Genomic DNA, 22,285 nt, shown 5'->3' with positions numbered 1-22,285 from the left:
ACAAGTTGTTCATGTGAAACCACAACGTTCCTGCTGCCACCGACTGTTCATCTCAGTGAATTAAAAGGCATAATGAGTTTCCGACGCCTGAACTCTGACAACAGACGAGGTTTATAGAAAAAATACTAATGTCTGAGCCGCGACCTTGGGAAAAAAAGGAAGACATAATTAATTTGTCTTTTCATAAACGGAGCAGATCAAACAGAGCAGACACCGCTGTTGATTTATGAAATAAAACCTTAGAATGACAGCGGCGAGGACGCAGGACGCGGTGTGGCCTTCATCTGACCTCATTCATGACCACTCCCCCTGCAGTGTAAAGGTCAGCGGTGAGGAGAGTGGATTAAACGTGGATTACAGTCGTTTTCAGATCATTGCCTGACTACATTTACTCACTTTATCACTTATTACGTGGGATTATGGAGAGAGCTTGCACATGATTATGATGTGGACATGCTCAGCCTCCAGGGGGCGTACCTGCGTACTGCTGAGCCGGGTGCTGCTGTGAGACGCAGGGCGTGGACGTATGAGGAAACTGGAGCTGCTCCATCATCGGAGTGGGGAGGAAACTCACTGTAGAGCTGCCAGAAAACACCGAAACACAGCGACAGAGAGGTTTATTATGTAGAAAAACATCAGTATATGCATTAAAACTGTTATTAGAAATGAAATGATAGAAGTTCTTTGTATTAAAAACCAGGTCCCCACCTGATCAGACCTGATCAGACCTGAGAGGATCACTAATCATCATTATTGATCAGCAGCTCAGACGTTTAATGTGATCAGAGTCAAGTGCAGCTGCTGTAGATCCTGATGCTGCAACTCAGGGATTAAACCTTAATCCAGACTGTTCAGATCAAACCAAACCAGACTGTTCAGATAAAACCAGACCAGACCAGTTCTGACCAGTTCAGATTAAACCAGACTGTTCAGATCAAACCAACCAGACCAGTTCAGATTAAACCAGTTCAGATTAAACCAGACTGTTCAGATTCAGATTAAACCAGACTGTTCAGATCAAACCAAACCAGACCAGTTCAGATTAAACCAGAGTTCAGATTAAACCAGATAAACCAGACTGTTCAGATCAAACCTCAGATCAAACCAGACCGTTCAGATTAAACCAGAGTTCAGAAACCAGACTGTTCAGATTCAGATTCAAACCAGACTGTTCAGATCAAACCAAACCAGACCAGTTCAGATCAAACCAGACTGTTCAGATCAAACCAGACTGTTCAGATCAAACCAGACTGTTCAGATTAAAGTGGACAGTGCTTGTTCTGAGCTCTAAAAGCCGTGGGGACTCGAGAGCAGCTGGTGAAAAACCAGCCTGCAGGTGGACGGTCGACTCTTTGGGGAGAAGACAGAGAGAGAGAAGCTGCTGCATAAATCATTTCCACACCGACTGTCCCACTAACACAACCTGCTTTTACTCCTGAGACCATGAGGAAGAAACTCCTCCTCCTCCTCCTCCTGCTGCTGCTGCTGCTGCTTTTATTTAATGTACCGACTAAATCATTTAAAAGGCATTTGCTTTGTTTAAGAGGATCAGATTGATGTGTGTTCTGATGCAAGAGTTAAAAGCAAGTGAAGAAAATCCTCGTGCTGTATTGATTTGTGTGCATCTGAGTGAGTGACCTCATCTTTTCCTCATAAAACACACAAACAAACACGTAGTTAGTAGAAAATGATGTTGAGAAAATAAGATTCCAGAGGGAAACTACTTTGATTTCTGCTCCAGTATGAAATAATGATATTTCCATCGATTCTCAAGGTCATTTTCTTGATTTATCTGCCGACATTTTGTCAATAAAGAATAAAACATGTGTTCTTCACACGTCTACGTGATTATTTGACATTAAACAAGCGGCTGCTGCAGTGTCAGACTCGTACCTCATGGTGGCGTGCTGGTTCGGGGGCAGCAGGCCGTAGCACGGCTGCATGCCGCTGACGGCCACGGCGCTCTGTCCTGGCTGACAGGAGACAAACACCGGCTGCTGGTACGTCTGCTGCGGCACAGAAACCTGCTGCACACAACACAACAAACACACAACACAACACAAACGTCACACTTCTGACTTCAATGAAGGCAAAGACGCTTTGTGTTTGAGTTTAAATACCTGATAGGACTGCATGGGAGAGTACTGGACCATCATGCCTTGCATCTGGTTGCCCATATTGCTTTGCTGGTTGCCAGTGAGGCCGAGGTTGGGTGTTGGCTGAACGCCCACTACAGTCTGGTAGCTGGACGCTGGGTTTGGCATCAGGGCCTGGTGCACTGAGAACACAAACACACTGAAAACTTCAGATTCAGGATGGAAACATTTTTACTTTTCACAAGTTTGGAATAAAAAACAAACACAAAAATGCTCATTTTGAGTTTTTTTTCCCCACCATTTTCTGAGCAAACTCATCGAGAAACAGAGAAAATAATATTTTTGGGGCTAATGATTAAAGGACCAGTGTGAAAGGATTAGTGCCGCAGAACGATGGTGGATTAAATATCTTGATGTTGTGAGTTTATGTCACGTTTTCTGCCTCTTTATAAACTTCTTATTCTACAGCACGCTGCAGAAATGAGGCACTGCTCCTTCAGTCAAAGACCAAATGATGAAGATGCTGCTGCTGTAAATAAAGGGATATTTCAGACGTTTATGATAAAGGGACGTGAGTGAGGACAGGAGGAGACGGAAAGGTTGAGGACGCTGTTACATGTGAGCAGCTTTGAGGCTCCAGGACTAAATGAGAAAGTCGATATATTTGATTTTTCCTGCGGTGAAGCTGAACCTGAACACACAGACCTGAGCTCAGGGCCGACACACAATCACATCTCTACTGTACCTCTTCACAATCTAATTAAAAAAAGAAGAAGAAAAACACGGACAAAAGACGACTCAAAGTCACAGCAGCAGCGCCGGCGACAGCGGCCATGTTCCCAGTGGCCTAAAATGGCTGCGCGGATTCCTCGGGGGCGGGGCAAAGAGACAGACACTTTAAATGTCAAGGTGACAAAAAGACATTTGAAAATAGCATTGTCCCCCGGTGACACAGACGTGGTGATCCGAGGGACAAAGGAGAGGACGTCCTTTTGTCAAGGAGACGACATTTCTCTCTCCTTCAGCCACAAACCAGGCGTGAAACCACCACCATACCACATACACACACACAAATGAGGTCACAGCAGGCCACGCCCACTCCGTCGTCCTTCACAGGTGTCGTCGGCTGCTGCAGGTGAGCGGCTGAAAAAGAGACCGGTTCACTGTGAGATTCATAGAGGCCTCTCAGACAGCGTCCCGGCCCCGCCTCCCGCCACTCTGACTTCCTGTGACATCACGCACACACATACGCACGCACGCCGCTGTGACATCATCCCAGCCACGGAGCTTCATTTTCACAACATGTACATATGAATAAAAGTAATACTGATAAATGACTGAACGTCATCCAATAATTAATTATTAAATATCACAATTTATGGTGAAATTGGTTCATAAAATTGTTAATTGCCATCGTTCTTTGACAGAAAAGATCATTTTTCTGGAGTTTTTTTCCATCATCAGTGAGTTTCAGCTTCTCAGACGTGAGAATGACGACATGAACGAGACGTTTAAACGGTTAAATCAGCTCCAGATGAAGATGAAGGTACAGAATAAGCAAGTCTGAGGCCGCGGGAGGGAGTTTCCGGCGCTATGTGCTCGTGTACCTATTGTTTTTAATTAAGGTGGAAACAGAAGGCAGGCGAGGCTGTGAAGTCATCGCTGCTCTGCTTTCCCTCAGAAATAATTGCTGTCCTTTGCCTTTGTAGGTCAGCGTCATTTGTCCGCCGTCTATTCCCCGAGTCCCCAGCAGGGAGGCGGCGTTTGCAGCATTCACATGACAGAACAGTTGCCGCAGCCACTTAAAGAGACGCCTCCGTCTGTGTGTGTGTGTGTGTGTGTGTGTGCAGGAGCTAACAATCTCAACTCCTGCGGTGAAGAAGAAGAGAGAAAAAAATCCCGCAGAATAATCAAGTAGACGACTCCCGTGGAGACGTTTGAACTCATAAAAACAAACAAACAGAAATATTTGTCCTTCAGCAGCAGAGACGAGTCAGACGTCTGCAGCTGCAGACACACACACACACACACACAACGTAGCATTTTATCACAAATGAGCATAAAGGAAGCTGGTGGTGGTCATTTTCCATGTTTGTGAGAGAAAATCTTTCATATTTCACGCTGAACTCACCAACATACAGTCCTAGTGATATACTTTGAAATGCCACAAGGGGGAGCTGCAACACTGTTGCATATATATTGTCTCTGGTAACACAATCCTGTTCATTTGTACATATTTCAGGTTTTTTTTATGTTATTTTGTCTTTTTTCCCAAGTATTTTTCCAACATTTTGTAACTTTTTGTTTTATAACATTGCAACAGTTTTTGGTCACAAAAAGAGAAGTTTCAGTAACATCTCGTTTGGGTGACGTCACAACTTTTTGTACATTTTTGCTGTTTCATAATTTTGTCTTTATTTGTGGAGATTTTTTGAAAACCACTTGGAGGAAGATTTAAGAATCAAATATATATGTTAAAGCATATTTTATGACTTACTATAGTACCATACTGCTATTGTTCCATGTTCTTACCTTGTTGCTGCGGCAGGTTTTGGCTCTGAGGGCAGTTAAAGGGCAGCGAGTTGACGGGCAGACGGTGGTAGTGCTGCTGCTGCTGCTGCTGCTGATGATGCTGCTGCTGATGCTGCTGCTGCTGCTGCTGCTGGGTGGAGCAGTGTGGATGATGAGCTGAGGAGCAGTAACATGTTGACATCTGAAAGGGGGCGGAGAGCAGAGATTGAGGTGAGTTTGTGCAGCAGAGATGAATGAGGAGTGTGTGTGTGTGTGTGTGTGTGTGTGTGTGTGTGTGTGTGTGTGTGTGTGTGTGTGTACCTGCTGGAGAGGCTGCTGGATGTAAGCGTGCTGCTGGAGTAACGGCTGGTTCAGGGCGGAGCCAGGAAACGCAGCCGGGCCCGGGGTGGAGCTGTGGTAAGTGTGGTGGTTGGGGGCTTGAGTCTGGAGTGGGATGTGTTGACCTTGAAGTAGACCTCCCGAAGGACCCGCCACCACATAGTTGACCTGCTGTGAGGGAGGAGGAGGAGGCGGAGCTCCCTGCAGCACCATGGGGGTTGGGTGGTGGTGGTGGTGGTGGTGGTACATCGTGGGATAGTGACGGGCGTCTTGAGCCGCGGCTCCACCGTCACTGGGCGGATGCTGCGTCAGAGTCATGTGACTGAACTGGGCGTTCAGGACGTCGGGCTGCAGAGCAAGGATTTAACAACAGTTTTACCACCAGGGGGCGCTCATCTGGTTTCAAAGATACCGAGTCTACGATGGACCACCAGGAAACTGACGTTTAAAAACCTCTCACTCTCCCACACCAAACCTCATAGAGAAAATCAGTGATTTAAGCTCACGGGGACACAGGAGCTGCTGGTCAACTGCTGCCTCGTGTGGTCACTTTGTGTCACTGAGGTGAATTCACAAAACACATTGTAACTTAGTGATGGAAGCAGCAGTGGATCAACAACTCCTGTGTGTGTGATGTTAAAATCACTGATTTTCTCTCTGGGCTTTGGTGTGGGAGAGTGAGTGGTTTACAAACTTCAGTTTCCTGTTGGAAAAGTCTGTCTCACAGTGAGATAAAGACGTGAACGTGTTCTTAAGACATCGTAGACTTGGCGTAGATTGTTCAGTGTCGTCTCATATTTTAACTGAGCATAAACCCACATTAATAAAGCTGAACTATCCCTTTAATGTGGCCGAGGCCAGCAGAGACAGGGTATTTATCAGCATCGTCTCTCTGACATGTTGTTGGAGAAGTAGTGGTTTATATTTTTTTGAGTCATGGATTATTCAGAGCTAACATCTGGTGATGAATTAATTATTAATGGAACTTTTCCGCCGGCATAATTAGCCACAGAGACACTAAAACCAGGTCAAAAACCAGGTTAAGTGAATTCATTATTTAAATATCTGCTCCATTTAAACACACCTTCTTATTTTCCCCTTTATTCTTTAAAGAGCCACCAAATCTAAAAAGAAGTTCTGACTGAACAGAGTGTAATGAGCTCATAGCAGGAACACATGAAGACCTGGATCCTGACAGAGACCCAGACTCGGTCTCTTTAGTTCTGAATGAATTAAGCAGCTCAGAGAAAAGTCAGGACGACACTGAGAGGAGGAGAATCATAAGTTCTGTACCACAGTGTACTGTTGGTTAGCACAGATGGGCAGGAACTGAGAAGGAGGAAGAGGAGGAGGAGGAAGAGGGTAAGAGACCGCCGGGTTGTGGACAGGCTCAGAGGACGACTGGAGAGGAGGACAGATGATCGGCTGAGAGAGAGAGGAAGAGGAGACGCACACGGGGACAGGACATGAGACGCGTCGGAAGAAACACAGAGGGAGCGTCGCTGATGAGTGTAATAAGCCCCGCCCCCTTTCAGGCAGCGAAATAAAGAGATGAACAATCGATTCATCTTCTGCCGATTGTGATTTTAAAACAAGAGGCTGAACATTTCTGTTCTCTGTCACTTTATTTACACACTTATATCTTTATATATTTAATTAAGTAATTTGCCAATCAGCCAAAGAAGGATGATTGGACCATTTGGTTTTGGGGAGGGGCTTAGCTCCCACCATCAGCTCCCATTTCAACATTATTAGTGAGTGAGGTTAAAGGAAAAGTGTGAATGTAAAAGGGAAGGACTTTGGACAGGTGAGCGTGGCCCCGCCCACTGACCTGTGAGTGCAGATGATTGGCCGGCTGTTGCTGTCCTGCAGCAGCAGAGATCGGCTGCTGTGGGTTCTTGCCCTGCTGTGGGTTCCTGCCGGCAGCGGGGACGACGTTGGCCGGGTTGAAGATGACGGCGGTGCCGTCGGGGTGGATGAAAGGCTTGCCTGTCAAAGTAAAGTCACAGCGACGTGAGTCTGTGTCGGCGTGACGGCGGAGGACACGCCCCCACAGACGCGGACCACCAGAGCAGAGTCGGGAGAAAGTTCAGCTCTGAGCTGCTGATGAATGTTCACACATGTCTCCATCAGTGAGCTTTAGACTCATCTGACAGACAAACCGAGCGCAGCTGCACGCCAACCTGTGATTCTGTCCACACACGTGAATATTCACCAGGAAAACACAACACTTATACTGACTGAACGCAGTATACGGAGATTCTGTCTCAGCTGTGGAGAAAATAAAGGATTTAAAGCGGTTTGTGAGTAGAAGACGTCACACACCTGTGTGTGGGTTGACCAGAACGCTGCCAGGTGGTATCCCTGAGGCTTCCAACGGAAACACATAGTAGTTGGTTGCTTCTGTGGCTGGTGGCGGAGGCTGCGACGGGACGCTCTTCATCATGTCGGGAGGGAGTCCCGGGCCTCTGGGGTCCACGGCCGGGTGGATCAGGGGCGGGTTGAGGATGCCGGACCTGGACGAGGTCAGGACCGGGAGGGGCAGCTGGGGGCGGGACAGAGAGCTGGAGGAGGAGCCGACGCTACTGCAAGATTCTGAACCTGAGACCAAAGAAGACACATGATCACTCTTAATCCTTTCGTTAGCATCACAACATGTCGTTAAATAAACAACAAAGAAATTGAATCAAATCCTGATTCCTGGAGGAATGAGGTCACAAAAATGTTAACATGTCAGGTATCATTAGATCTTTCAGTTTTTGTCGAGCAGCTCAGGTTTTCATCACAAATGGATCATTTTCTATAAGCTTTTAACATTTATCTGTTAAATATGAAGCTGAAGGTAAAGTAGAAGAGTAAAAGTATTTTATTATTATTCAGGGTCTAATTTTAGGGACAGTAAAGTAAATCCACTAAAGTTGTTGTGTTTTTAATCCACACAGAAATGTGATTTTTGGGATTCATTTTCAAAGTTGCCCTGGCTTGCTGCAGTCTTCTCCATGCGTTACAGCGCCACACACAGGCCTGGCATATGCACTGCAGTGTTCAGAGTCGTTCAGAGAAGGATAGTTCTCACATGCGTTAAAGTCTCATCTATACAAATGCATTAAAACCTTTTTTTTTTTTTTTTTAGATTTGCTCTAAATGAGAACATCTCTTCTCTCTCTGACTGCTCACAGACAGAGACGGAAACTGATGCAGCAGAACAGAAAAGACGTCTCCTCCACTTAAACTCCCAAAACCCCCCAGTGAAGGCAGACGGTCTCCTGGGTAAACAAGTTAAAGAAATAAATAAGAGCTCGCTGCTGCAGCAGCAGAGGAAACATCTCTGCAGATATAATAACAACGCTGTACACAATCTCAGCCAATCAGGTTTCAAATGTGTCCTAGAGTGGAGTGAGCGCTCACAGCAGGGGACCGAGGCCTGACTTCATCTCACTGACTTATGCATTATGCAGCGAGTCCACTTCACCAGGTTTTTATGCTGCTGCTACAACACTGTTTCACGAGCGTCGTCCATCACCGCTGCTGCTGCTGCTGCTGCTGCTCAGTAATTGGTTCTGACAGCTGTCCGGCTCCGGGGGCCGGACCAACGCGCTTTATTTATGGCGGCAGGACACACATTTGTTCTGATTACACCTCAGGCTCCGACACCGCGGGATTCTGCTGGACGATGCAAAAACGTGCTTTTAAACCTTAAAAAACGCATGACATCATCATTAGAAGTGTTCCTTCCCTGATGATGCAGGGACCGCAGAGTTGTGTCCGTCTGCCCGCGTCAGAGACCCGACTCGGTGTTTTAAAACGAGAAAGACTCGGCAGAGAATCGACTCCTTGCACTTTGAAAGTGCAGAGCAAGCACTTTTTTCCCCTCACTCTCAGTTTATTTGTGTCTTGCCTGTTTTGGAGAGCCTGCCCGTGCTCTTGCTGCTGGCTGTGCTGTCTCCGCGGACCAGGCCGGGGGAGATGCCGCTGAAGCTGCTGGCCTTGGTGATGGCGGGCCGCGGCGCCAGGCGGTTGGAGCTGTCCGAACTGTCCGTGCTGCTCCACGGCCGCGGCTCGCCGTGACGCGGCAGCGCCTCCGTCTCCGAGCTGCTCTGCCGGCTGGCTCCCGAGCGGCCGGCACGCAACCTGTGGACGTTTGAGACGTCAGCAAATATCAGCCGAGTCTGAATTCAAAAACAACTTCCCTGCTCTGCTGAGGAGTTAAATAATACAAAATACACATTTACATCATTCTTGCTAAATGTCTCACACTTGCGGTGACTTTAATTCTGCAGGAGCAGAGTTCCTCGTATTCAGCGTCTGACAGAGTCCATGTTTTTAACGCTCCGTCACCTTTTTTGCAAATTTCAATTTAGCCGTCAGAAAAACTGCAAATAAGACGTTTTTCACCAAATCGTTCAGGCTCTTAGTCGACAAAAAAACCCACTTCTGCTGACATATGCAGATTTAGTTTAACATCATTTAAAAGTTTGTTTTTCTGCTCAGTCAACGATCTTAAAAATCCAGACACTTCACATGTGACAGGAAGTACATGCTCATCATCAATACTCCTCATCCATATCAGCTGAGCGAGACAGACGGGCTGAACACACCTGAACATCTGCCTCCTCTGCTGTGTGCTCAAGCACGAGTCTTCATCCTGCACGCTGACGAAGACGAGGAGGAGAGAGGTGTTAGAGAGTGAGACATCCACCATTTTAAAAACTGACAGGAGGAGAAGCTGCTGCTGCTGTAGATGTAACGTAGCAGCAGTTGTGTTAGAAACACATCCATCAAACTGATTCATTCATTTTTATGGCTGAAAAGTGTGGTGACTTCACTCCCTCATAGTAATAGCAGTATATCCATAGTAATAATTAAGTGATAATAATGATGAAAGTGTTGCTCAGTGTTTCCAAAAATCCAGAAATGATGATGTTTTTGGACAAAAACTCATTTTGGACAATCTCTTTGTCATAAGGAGCAAAGAAGGGAGAAAATATCCACATTTAAGTTTAAGCTGAAAAATTAAAATACTTGTTTTAATTATTGAAATATTAAGTGATTAGTTGTCTGGTGCAGAAAATGCAAGACAATCCATCTCAAATGTCTTGTTTTGATCCACAAACACAAAATGATTCAGTTTTAATGATAAATATTCACATTTAAGAAGCTGAAACAATCATAAAACCTGTTTTCAAGATTTAAAAAGGCCCACTAAGAATGATTGATGGTTATCAAAAGGGTGCGTCAACCTTTAAAAAAATAAATATTAAAGATGATCGGATTGATGAAATAAAAGATGAGTTTGAGTTTTACAAAGTAAAGATTGTGACGTTAAACGTTAAAGCTAAAGGCAAAATTCAGGTGCATCGCCGGCACAAACCGAGCAGATGAAGAAATGAATGCAGTCTTTTAAACTGCAATTTGTGTTTTTTTGTGTTTTATTCTCAATAGAACACAGGAAATGACAGAATAAAGTAGTAATAAATGTTAGTGCATTTATGAAGCATTTTGCACGTTTCTGACAACAAAGAGGTTGTGAGAACTTGCATGAATAAGCTTGTAAATCTGAGCCAAATCTGACATTTCTGACTATTTTTACTGTTGTTATTTCCACAGACAGAATGATTTTGATGCACCTTCTTACCTTCTGTCCAGTATGAAGTGATCTCCCTGTGGGTCAAAGAGAAAACGACACTCAGTCACAGTTTGTTGTCACAGACAGACGGGTTTATGTTTGTTTTTTAATGACTCTACAATGACTTTAAGAGTAAACACTAGAGAAAGTTAACGCTTCATGAGGTGAATTCAGTAAAGAAAACCATGAATGCTCCAAAATGGAGGCAGTCGTCGTCGTGTCTCTAAAATCATAAATCTGACAGAGTTAATTGACTGCGAGACATCTATTGAATTTGCACATGAATAGAAACAACACAAAGATTTGTGTAACATCACCCCCCCTTCCTCCTCCTCCTCCCCACCCCCCACCCTCAGCCCTCCTACGCTAACAGTTCTCACATCATGTGCAAATATCCTTTCTCTGGCTCGCTGGTACTCCTCCTCCCGCTCCTCCATGGACTTGCTCCTCTTGTCAGCTTTCAGACGCATTCGAATCTGGCAACGACACACAGACACAGACACACACACACACACACACACACACACACACACAGACACACACACACACACAAGACACACACACACACACACACACACACACACACACACACACACACACACACACACACACACACACACATTCTTTAGCACTCGTACGAGACACGGCAGATTGTCCCCACTCTTACCAACATGTCAGAAATGAAAGTGACAGCTTGGTGACGGAGATGAAGAAGAAGAAGAAGAAGAAGAAGAGGAAGAGGAGAAAGAGAAGAAACACCCACCGCGCTGTCTTCACGATCAAAGCTGGAGTTGTCTCGTTTGAGAATGTAGCGTTTCTGGAAATCGTCCACTCTGTCATCCTTGATGTGCTCCGAGAATTTCTGGTCGGGTCTGTGGGAGGAGGAGGGGGAGGGGTAGGAGGAGGAGGAGGAGGGAATTGACAGGAGTTTCAGCGGCAGCTTCACTTCAGGAACATCCTGACAGCAGCATATGCCGCGTTACATCCACTCATCTGTCGACTGATTCCTCGTCAGCGTTTAATGAAGCGACAGAGAGACGGTGGACGCACTGACCACAGCCTCACACGTCCATCACTGACACACACTCACATTCTGGTGTTGGTGGTTTTGTTGATCACCACGGACTTCCCGCTGGGATCCACGTTGTGGTCCATCCCAAAGTAGGCGGCCACTCGGTGTAAGAGCATCCTGTGGTAGGCCGTCATGGGCGGAAACTTCCTCTTCTGACTGCTGCACACACATACACACAGACATCATCAACACACACACACAACATCATCAACAACACACATCTGGGCTTTTATTGTGAAATGTACATCTACTAAAAAGAAGGCTCTGAATAAATGGTGACACATCATTACAGATTATTACTAAAATCCGGGCTTTTATTGTGAAATTTACTTGTTATTGGTAAACTGGTGCCACATATTATATATATATATATATATATATATATATATATATATATATGTATATGTTAATATTGATTGATAATATTATTTTAAAAATACTTTTTTAGCCTCAGGCATCTTTATTCATTATTACACTTCTCAACCTAGCTTCAGTTTTAACAGTTACACAGAGACTGTAGTTTTGCATTAATTCCCAGTTAAATAATCAATATAATATTCAACCAAAATTCAGTTAAACCATTATACAAAAAAACATAAATCCAAAGGCATCAGTATGGCTGTTGACATATTTGTATAACATTTTCATGATATATTATTTATTGGGAGTAGTACTTTTTAAATGAATATTTAATATAAACATAAATGAAGACATTAAGACATAATAAATGGTCATCTATGAATATTTCTTACTCGTTATTGCTGATGAAGTCCAGGATGTCCTGCTCCAGCTTCAGAAGCATGATCCGATCTCTGCAAAACAATAGAAACTTCACTCTTCTGCTGCTTCTGCTAACATGCTAATCTAATCAAAATTCAGCAATATTTTTATGAACTGGAACAAATTCTACAGCTAAAGTTACAAAGTTAAGACAGAAGGTTCCATCAAATCTAAGTTTATCCAAGTCTGTGGTTTAAATTCACCACCAACATACAGTACTGGTCATTTATAATCATCTGATGATTTAACATTCATGTTCAATATGGATTCAAATATGGATGTGTACATGATGTTGTGTAGCAGTAATTGTGTAGATGTAGTGTAGCAGCAGTTGTGTAGCAGTAATTGTGTAGATGTAGTGTAGCAGTAGTTGTGTAGATGTAATGTAGCAGCAGTTGTGTAGCAGTAATTGTGTGGATGTAGTGTAGCAGTAGTTGTGTAGATGTAATGTAGCAGCAGTTGTGTAGCAGTAGTTGTGTGGATGTAGTGTAGCAGCAGTTGTGTGGATGTAGTGTAGCAGCAGTTGTGTGGATGTAGTGTAGCAGTGGATGTAGTGTAGCAGTAGTTGTGTGGATGTAGTGTAGCAGCAGTTGTGTGATGTAGTGTAGTTGTGTGGATGTAGTGTAGCAGTAGTTGTGTGGATGTAGTGTAGCAGCAGCAGTTGTGTGGATGTAGTGTAGCAGCAGTTGTGTACCTGGGGTTGCTCTTCAGTGTGTTGACCAGGAACTCGTGCAGGTCTATACCAGTTGAATCAGTGTAATCTTGACTGGAGTCTGAATCAGAGGCGGAGACAAAGGTCATGTGATTTCCTTTGATACTTTGAAAGTTTCCGCCTCGTTAACGATGAGCGGGCGTGACCATTGATATGCAAATGAGTCAGCTGCTCGTTCAGACACATGTGTAAGGTTCACAGGGATGCGGCTTGACCCTCACAGTTCAGGAAGTGGACGGATAACGACGAGGACGCGGCGTGTTTGTGCAGCTCTCTCGCTCCCTCCCTCTCTCTCTTTCTCTCTGTGGGCGTCGGCATGCTATAATTGGCCGCCGCCTCATCAGGCGTGCAGCTCCACAGAGGGAAGCAGACACCTCCGAGCGCCTGTGGGAATCTGTATAATTGCTTCACACCTTCAGCTCCTCGCAATTAACGGAATCACGCCAATTATCAGCCCGTAATGAGATATCGTTTAAAATGGAGGAGCAGCTACTGGTCAAACTGGAGGGCGGAGAAAAGAAGAAGAAGAAGAAGAAGAAGAAGAAGAATGTGGATTTTCCTCATGATGAGCTCAAGCATATAATCATTAGAGGGCTGTAATTTCGCCAAGTGACAGGGATTGTATGATAAGTATCATTAAAGCATTTGGCTTCAGCACTTCCGCTTCCACTGTTGCCACGGATACGCCAGTGATATACCAGTATACACACACACACGTACAAATATGCATGAAAGTTGTTTTTCTGCAGGAGGCAATGTTTGCCAATGAGGCAGCAGGTGCTTTAGATGTAAAGAGACCTCAACGTCTCATTTCACAACATCTTCACATTTGGATTGAAACACAGCAGAGACGTTTAAATGTCAACAATATGAGGTGAGGGGATCATTTTTGTCATAAAATGGTGGAAACGATGGTGAATTTTCTGCTTCGCTCACCTCTCGACAGGCGTTTCTTCTGCGTCGTCTTCTCGGGTTTGTCCGCCGCGTCGCAGACGTCGTCCGCCTCGGCGCGCTCCTCCTTCTCAGGCGGCTGCAGGTGGAATCCATCCTGTGCACAAGAGGAGAATTCATTCAAACACCTGGAGGAGAAGTCAGCTGTGGTTTCACACAGGTTAACGAGAGCCTGCCGACAACACAAAAAAACAAACCACTCCCCTTCCTGTCGGCTGCCATGAAATCCAAAATCACTATGGCAACTAATCTGTCAGATTAGCTTGTTTTTATGAAGCCACCTGAATAAAACATGACACTGAGCCTGGGAATCAAACAACGCAGCACATTTCATTTGTCCTAATCCAACTCAGGCTGCTGAGGATGTTTTCTGAGCTCAACCTCGCTTTACCACACACACACACACACACACACACACACACAACCAACGACAGTGTCTGTGATGACTTCTCTCAGGTCTAAAGGCTGTTGCAGTGATATAATCACACTTATTACACATAAATGATTTAAATGCATGAAATCATGCAATAAAAAATGTATAAAAAAAGTCTAATTATTTGTGTTATAACTGAATTTGACTACATTTGTGGTCAATGTCTTTGTTTCTAACACACATAAATGTCCTTAATTTAAAGAAATAAAGCAGGTTATTATGTGGAATATTTACCATGTATTGTCACTCTCGCTCTTGATTATTTTTATAACCGACTAGTTGTTTGGTCCATAAAATTCCAGACAATGTAAAAAAAAAAAAGTGATTTACAAACTGCTTAATCAAACTGTAAAATGACAAAAATCACAATTAGACCCATTATTTTCTCCATGAATCGATTATTTTTTTTGGTTTATTAAACTGAATTTGACTTTCACAGAAACGGTTTTAAATCTCTTTTAAAGTGTACGGATGCTTTTATCTGTGCGTTTAAACCAGAACAGAAATGAAAATATGGGAAAAAAATGATGATTTCTTTGTTACACGGAGCATAAGAAACCAGAAAATGTCGCAGAGAGTTGACAAAACTTGTTTTAATGATTAAAAAACGAACGGAGCGGTTGACGGTTAATTGAGTCGTGGTTTTAACGTGACATTTGTCAACGGAATCATGTAAAAAGCTACATTTTCTCCCCCCCACACACACACACACACACACACACTCTTGACTCGCTTGCTTTTCACTTGATTCGACAAAGAATGAAAAGCTGAATAGAGGAGAGAGTGAGGCCACTGCTGCTGCTGCTGCTGCTGCTGCTGCTTAAGTGGATTAGACTCCACTCTGGAAACATCACACAGTGTGTGACCAAGTGAAGGGGTGAGTGAGTGAGTGGGTGGGTGAGTGAGAGAGAGAGTGTGTGTGTGTGTGTGTGACCCGGCAGCTCATAACCATAAAAGGTCAAGAGTGTGTGTGTGTGTGTGTGTGTGTGTGTGTGTGTGTAACAGCTGCGGAGCCTGATAATGAGACGCTGCGTTTTTAAAGACGCTGTGATTATATGTGAAAAATGTAATATGCTAATGAGAAACGGAGGAGAGACTAATTGCCTGAGCGAGTCGCGAGAGGAACGTGAGAATGAGTGTGTGGAGGTGACAGCTACACACACACACACACACACACAGAGAGAGAGTGAGTGTGTTTTTGTCTGGTCTCTCTTTGGCGATGTTTGCTACTTAACGCCGCCCTCGCCGTCACTCGGCGGCGTGCAGCTGTTGCGAGCCGCCTCATTTGTTCCCCGACATCCATTTACCTTCAGATGAAAGAGAAGCGGCGAGAAAATGACGGCCCCGCGAATACGTAATGAACGCGCGGCTGTCAGTCCCAAACAAAACCAAACCACCACGACACGCCCGCCGTGATTTGTCCACTGATTGGAAGTGACAGGAAGTGACAGGCGTGAGCGGCGTGGAGCGCAAGCGCAGGTGTGGACGTGGAAATCCAAAAACAACGCTTGTAAAGTGTGAAGAATGAGAAATGTTTAGATTTGATCTTTATTGCTTGCTTGCTTTCTTTCTTTCTTTCTTTTCCCCTCCAGGTTAGTTTGCCGCAGTATGGCGAGTTCCCGCCCCAATAACGGTGTCTTGAAAATATTGGGAGTATTGAATTAAAGCGCTCCACAGCTCTGTGTTCTCTCTGCAGCTGACGTGTGTGGAAATTGTAATTTCCCCGACATGATTGATGGCAGTAATACGAGACGTCGTCGTGTGTGAGACTGTGGCGAGGAGAGCGTCGCCCTCTGGTTACACGCTCACCTGAGTGTGTGTGTGTGTGTGTGTGTGAGTGCCAGGAGCTGTGCAGAGTGGCATGTAATAGAGAGACTTCAATCTACACGCTCTGTTTCTGATGACGTGACGTTTCCCCTCGCACGCTATTTAATCACGGCTGTCAGGACGAGAAGAAAAGACAAGAAACTGTGCAAAAAAACACACATTTTCACTGTGACACCGACATACAGTCCTAGTGATTTGTAAAAACAGGTTTTTGTAACTTTACATTTCCTACCGCTTTTCTGCTGATGAAAATCAGGTTTTTGTAACTTGTCTTGTTTTATAAGATTGTAAGAGTTATTTGGTGATGGAAGTATGTTTTTGGGGGGGAAACTGATGATCTGTTTCTGTTTGTCTGACTTTTGCTAATAAGCTAATATCCAGTATGTATGTATGTATACAGGGAGGAAGTGAACTGTAAAATCTCATTATAGATTAGATTCAGCGTCTCTAATCTAAAACATAGACTCCTTATATAGCCACTTCACCCCAAAAATATACAGTTTCTTTTTTTTAATTTCCAGAGATAAATAAATTTGTTATCTGATCATCAGACACAAAATAAAAGCCCTGCACTGCTTTTTTTCTTTTTTTTACTGTGTTTCAGTCAAGAAATAAAAAGAAAATCCATAAAACAGCCGCGTAATTTATTTTTCAAAGCAAATATATCAGTTAATTGTCAATTTCTCGCAGACAGAATCTCTTCCAGTTCTTATTTTTTTCAAAATAAAAGTTCTAAATTCTGCATGAAATCGACATTTTTGTGAAGATAAGCAAATATGATATCTGGGATTATCGTATCCACCTCAGAGTTGGTGACGTCACTAAAAACACGTCGTAGATCATTGGTGGCGAACATCACGACTAACTGGAAAACGGCGTAAACGTGGTGAAGGTGCAAAGTCGCAGAATTTTGTGAAAAATGTGACAAATGAGAGCCAACACGTGGTCACACTTTCACAGAATATGACATATTACGACATAAATATGGATATTTTGACTGTGCACAGTTCTATTAAAATAGGCACAGTGTCATGGGAGTTTGTTCTTCATGTTTTAATTAAAATACTAAAGAAAACCAGCTTATGGTCTCATATATGGTATGAAAACATCCAGATATGACATGGAATGACGTTAAAAAAGTAATATGGCGATAGGCTGGACGTCTCCACAGTGAAGGGTGATTTTTACCTGAGGAGCTGCTGACGGCTCAGGAATAGAACAAGGGAAGGATTCTTCACACACGGCCAGGCTCCGCACCAGCTTTAGCCTGGTGCTCGACTAAAGGGGGAGGGAGGGAGGGAGGAGGTGAGGTGAGGGAGGAGGTGCAGTTAAAACCATACACACACACACACACACACACACACACACAACTGCATCAATATGATCACAGTGACAAAGCCAATCCCAGGCAAACCAATCACACACTGTTTCCAGCTGACACATGAGTTCCAGCGCTGAGTGAGCGACACAAGCGCACAACAACACAACAACAATCGCACACTTAAATACACAGAAAGAAAGAAATATAGAGAAAAACAACAAATCACTCCAAAAAAATTCTTCATCATCACAATATCAACATGCGCGGCGCACAATAAATATATCACAAAAACTGCCATAAGTGTCAATTTATTTCACCAAAAACTGCCGTTAAATAAAAACCTAACGTTGGTTTGGTTCCGCTCGTGTTTTTCTTCTTTTATGAGTGCATTTCACTAATATTTGCTTTTATTATAGTTAGTAGTAGTATAGTTTTATTATAGTTCATGTCTTTTAATTGGATTTCACTGCAATTTTAATGGATTTAAATGATTGTTTTGCACCTGAAACCCTGATTAAATGTACAGTTTTTATACTTTTTTGACACATTCAAACCCATGTTGCCAGGGTAATATTAGACAGACAACACTGTTTTCTCTATTCTGGCTTATTCAGTGTAACAAAGAACAAAAATGACTTGTTTTTTACTGCACCAGTCGTTTAAACTGTGTAAAAAATGTATGATGGTGATTATTTTTGTTTTGAAAAGATTCAAATTAAACAATAGGCATATTTAAAGTAGTTTTCACTTGGTTTGTTCATTTAACGTCACATCTGCAGTTTTCAACACCGTCTCTCTCATATCATGCAGCCCTTGTGATCAGGCACAACTCAGAATTCCACAACAACAACAACAACCACCGCAGCAGCAGCAGCAGCAGCAGCAGCGGAGACGGCGGCAGCGTCCGTGCACGACATGCAGCAGCGTTAGGATGAAGCGTACCTTCGAGAACTTCACAGGCTGTCCACAGGAGGAGGAGAAGACGACGAGCAGGGAGGAGGAGATGACGAGCAGAGAGGAGAAGCGGAAACAAACCACAAGACGTTTGGAATCAAATTTTTATCAGAAATAAAGTGGAGGAGTTTGAATTAAATATGACCGCGCGGCCTACATTCAGTGCATTCACAGGAAACTTCCCTGCTGTTGTGTGTGTGCGTGTTTTTAAATTTAGACGCAATGATCTGCAGAGACAGAAGGAGAAAAATCACACTTTTACTGCGAGCACTTCAGTTCATTTGTGCAGAGCATATGGTTCCAAAGTGGCTGCACTGTAGGGCCACTTTCTCTCACACACACACACACACACACACACACACACACGGCTGCGAGTGTGTCGGGTCAAATGTTTGGTTGCTTCCAGCTCCGTTTAACCGTCATGTGACTCAGAAGCTGGAGGTGACTCATACAAGACTTTACACACCCCTGCTCCTCTGTGTGTGTGTGTGTGTGTGGAGGGGGCGAGGCCACACATATATGGTGACATGAGACAAGATACAGTCACAGAATTTGGATAATAAAGGTACATGTGATGACTTTTCCTGGTTTTAAAAGGCTGCTGCACTGATATAATCATTATATTTATTATTAGATTTTGATAAAAAATAATACATCATACTTTCAGTTATTTGTGTTAAAGCAGAATGTGACCATTATTTCTCACACATGTAAATGTTTTTTTTATCTGAAATGAAATTTATTTATTTATTTACTATCATGTACATGTCCATGTCCATTGTGTGTGTGTGTGTGTGAGACGTCGTCGAGTGTAGCCTGAAGTTTTTATCTCGTCACACAATCAGCAAATCACAGCAGCTGCGATTTAGAAAATGTAAAACTCATACATTTTCATTTCTTTCTTTCACTTCTGAAGAGAACTGCAGAGAAGTTAATGTATCCATGGCGACCTGCGTTCAAAACTAAAGGGAATTTCTCTATGACTGACAGACCATTTATTTCACCGATTTTCTTCTTAGTTAACTGTTGTTATGATAACAAATACAATCATATAACAGCAGTGTCATTAAAAATAGGTCATCACAGACTCATTTCTTTTTTCTTTTGGATGAAAAATTATTCCATTTTCACGAAAAATGTGTCAAATCTGCAATTATTTGCTGACTAATTAATAATAATTTGACCAACGCTGGTCTGGTCGACCTCAGCTTTGTTTTAAAATGCAGTTTTCAAATGAAAACACAGTCGTGTGGACGCAGGTGAAAGTGTAACAGTCATTTGCTTTCTGATCCCAACACACACACACACACACACACACACACACACACACACACTCTGTCCTCTAAAATCAAAGGACAGCCCCTCCCTCCCCTCCGGCTCGAGGGCAAAATCACTGCTATAAAAATTGAAATGGACCAGTGTTCGCACGTCTCCAGCGTCTGTGCCCTGCTCCTCTGTCTGTTTCAGGTAATGTGGGAGTGGGGGAGGAAGGGGGGGTGTGGGCGTGTGAGTGCACCAATACACCAGCTAATTGAGCGGCGTAGGTACCGGTGGGGAATGAACAGTGCCAGCAGAGGAGGAGGAAGAGGAGGAGGAGGAGGAGAAGGAAAGGGCGGCTGAAGTCAGCAGAAGTAGGACGGCCACCGGCCACCTGTCCTGCTGCAGAGGACGAAGCTGCAGAGCTGGAGGCAGATGGTGCCAAAGTCAACCAGTCCCATCACAAACGCTCCCTGCACCCCACACACACACACACCTCATCCCAGCGACACTGGCCTCCTCCTCCCCTGCTACCTATCCTTGTTCCCTCGCTCCTCTGTTCAGGCGTTCTGCCGCCGCTCGTAGACGGAATTAGCTTCAACTCCGCCACGGCTGAGAGACTCCAGCAGAAAGGTCAGGAGCTTCAGAGCAGTCGGCTCATGTCGGGGAGTTTCCCACGGACATGGAATAATTATGTCAGGGGGAGCTTTTTAAGACAAGACTGAGAGGTTACAGAAGCGCTCGCTGTCAGTTTAGAACAAGAGTTCAGGTTCAGCAGGAAACCTCGCTGCCAGCAAGGACACAAGAACAAACAGAGTTTTACTCACCTCACAGAATCTGTGTCGGCTTCAGTCTGCGATATCTAAACAACATGTTCACGTCTTTATCTCACTGTGAGACAGACTTTTACAACAGGAAACTCTCCCACACCAAACCCCATAGAGAAAATCACTGATTTTAACTCACAGGGACACAGGCACTGCTGGTCTACTGCTGCCTCGTGTGGTCACTTTGTGTCACCGAATTACATCAAAATGCAAGATTTTAAATGCCGAATTAACAAAATATAACACATGAACTCAGTGATGGAGGCAGCAGTGAATCAATGACTCCTGTGTGCTGTGATGTTAAAATCACTGATTTTCTCCATGGGCTTTGGTGTGGGAGAGTTTCCTGTTGTAAAAGTCTGTCTCACAGTGAGATAAAGACATGAACGTGTTCTGAAGACATCGTAGACTTGAGTTAGTATCCGTCTGTGATGATACTCCACAGTGACTCACATAATCCCACTTTAAAAACCTCAACTCTCCCTTTATGCTCATGTGAGAAGAACGATCGCCTCCTGTCTGCCCTGTTCTTCTCCCTCGCTCCCCCCTCGCTCCCCCCCCATGCTGGTGTCATTCTGTTCCTTGGGCAAACGCAGACACAGGAAGCTGGCGGATAAGCCAGGGTTTGAGCTCCAGATTATCTGCTTGCCTGCTCGCTCTGCCTTCCTCCAACCACACGGCCAGACTGGCCGCGATTCAAAGACACAATCCTTTTAGCTTTTGCCTGGATTCTGTTGTCTTGACCACACTTTAACAGAGATTTGTGCTTTTATTTGACTTTTCGTTCATTTCCTCTGCGGACACAAACCAGTCAGCACTGGTTTGACTCTGGCAAATTAACAAGTGCACATTATTTTCCTTGCTCCCACAGCACTGACACAGAGATCTAATTAATTAGCGCTTTATTTGAAAGTGATCTCAGCTGTCCTGAATCCCCCGGTGGCTCTCACAGCTTAAACGTCTCCCGTGTATGAAACGGGAGAGTCGCTCTAACAGCGGGAGAGAGGATTCTTTAAATGACCTGCTGGAGGAAGCGGAGCGGAGCCGAGCATCATTATTCCAGCCGAGACTCTTCAGGAATCAGAGTCCCGGCTGGAACAGGTGGAGACTGTGCCGGAGCGCTGCAGGTGACAGCAGCTCCTCAGGGCACTTTGTGTTTGACGCTGACTCTGGGTGAAAGTTCACGGAGACGAGTGCGGAGAAAAGTGAAAGTATCTGCTCAAGTGTCAAGTGCTATCAGTCAGACATGAGTGCATCAGTGTCTTTACCTGCTGCTGCTGCTGCTGCTGCTGCGTGGTCGTCGTGTCCCTCTTCGTGTTGCAGCTCTGGCTCTGATCTGACACCTCAGACTTGGCGGCGTTTTCCTTTGGAGACGGCGGCGGTGGCGCCGGGTCGGGGACGTCGGAGAGCTTCGTCGTTTCACTATCAGCGGTGTCGGACATTCTCATCGCAGGGTCTTACAGGGAGGAGCAGGCAAAGAGAGAGAACCTGCAGGAGAGGAGATCACCTGTGAGCAACTCAACGGAAAAACACCAAATTATCTCACAAATCCATTTCTGCTCAGGAGCAGCACTGCAAA

At 44.5% G+C, this 22,285-nt stretch overlaps 1 protein-coding gene across 10 annotated transcripts in view; it reads right to left on the bottom strand.

Annotated features, from left to right (window-relative positions):
• Positions 1-22,285, bottom strand: part of LOC122759365 (R3H domain-containing protein 1-like) — a 37,163-nt gene that overhangs the window by 3,305 nt on the left and 11,573 nt on the right. Inside the window, exons 3-23 of one of the 10 annotated variants that reach the window (XM_044014194.1) lie at positions 21,975-22,194; positions 19,220-19,226; positions 18,611-18,630; positions 17,536-17,625; positions 14,073-14,184; positions 13,119-13,197; positions 12,397-12,456; positions 11,663-11,803; positions 11,336-11,444; positions 10,953-11,048; positions 10,582-10,607; positions 9,545-9,598; positions 8,845-9,077; positions 7,272-7,547; positions 6,778-6,935; positions 6,240-6,371; positions 4,929-5,294; positions 4,629-4,809; positions 2,121-2,278; positions 1,894-2,027; positions 478-581 (exon numbers count right to left, since the gene is read on the bottom strand). In XM_044014194.1, the coding sequence (XP_043870129.1) occupies positions 478-581; positions 1,894-2,027; positions 2,121-2,278; positions 4,629-4,809; positions 4,929-5,294; positions 6,240-6,371; positions 6,778-6,935; positions 7,272-7,547; positions 8,845-9,077; positions 9,545-9,598; positions 10,582-10,607; positions 10,953-11,048; positions 11,336-11,444; positions 11,663-11,803; positions 12,397-12,456; positions 13,119-13,197; positions 14,073-14,184; positions 17,536-17,625; positions 18,611-18,630; positions 19,220-19,226; positions 21,975-22,154 (2,716 nt within the window). In that variant the 5' untranslated portion in view covers positions 22,155-22,194. Of the gene's footprint in view, positions 1-477; positions 582-1,893; positions 2,028-2,120; positions 2,279-4,628; positions 4,810-4,928; positions 5,295-6,239; positions 6,372-6,777; positions 6,936-7,271; positions 7,548-8,844; positions 9,078-9,544; positions 9,599-10,581; positions 10,608-10,952; positions 11,049-11,335; positions 11,445-11,662; positions 11,804-12,396; positions 12,457-13,118; positions 13,198-14,072; positions 14,188-15,312; positions 15,340-17,535; positions 17,626-18,610; positions 18,632-19,219; positions 19,227-21,727; positions 21,731-21,974; positions 22,195-22,285 lie in introns of all 10 variants that reach the window. The other 9 variants (XM_044014220.1, XM_044014202.1, XM_044014211.1 and 6 more) reach the window with 9 other exon arrangements.

Source organism: Solea senegalensis, linkage group LG2 (assembly GCF_019176455.1).
Source record: "Solea senegalensis isolate Sse05_10M linkage group LG2, IFAPA_SoseM_1, whole genome shotgun sequence".
NCBI lineage: Eukaryota > Metazoa > Chordata > Actinopteri > Pleuronectiformes > Soleidae > Solea > Solea senegalensis.
The sequence above is the reverse complement of the archived record's forward strand: the minus strand, read 5'-3'. Positions and strand labels throughout refer to the sequence as shown.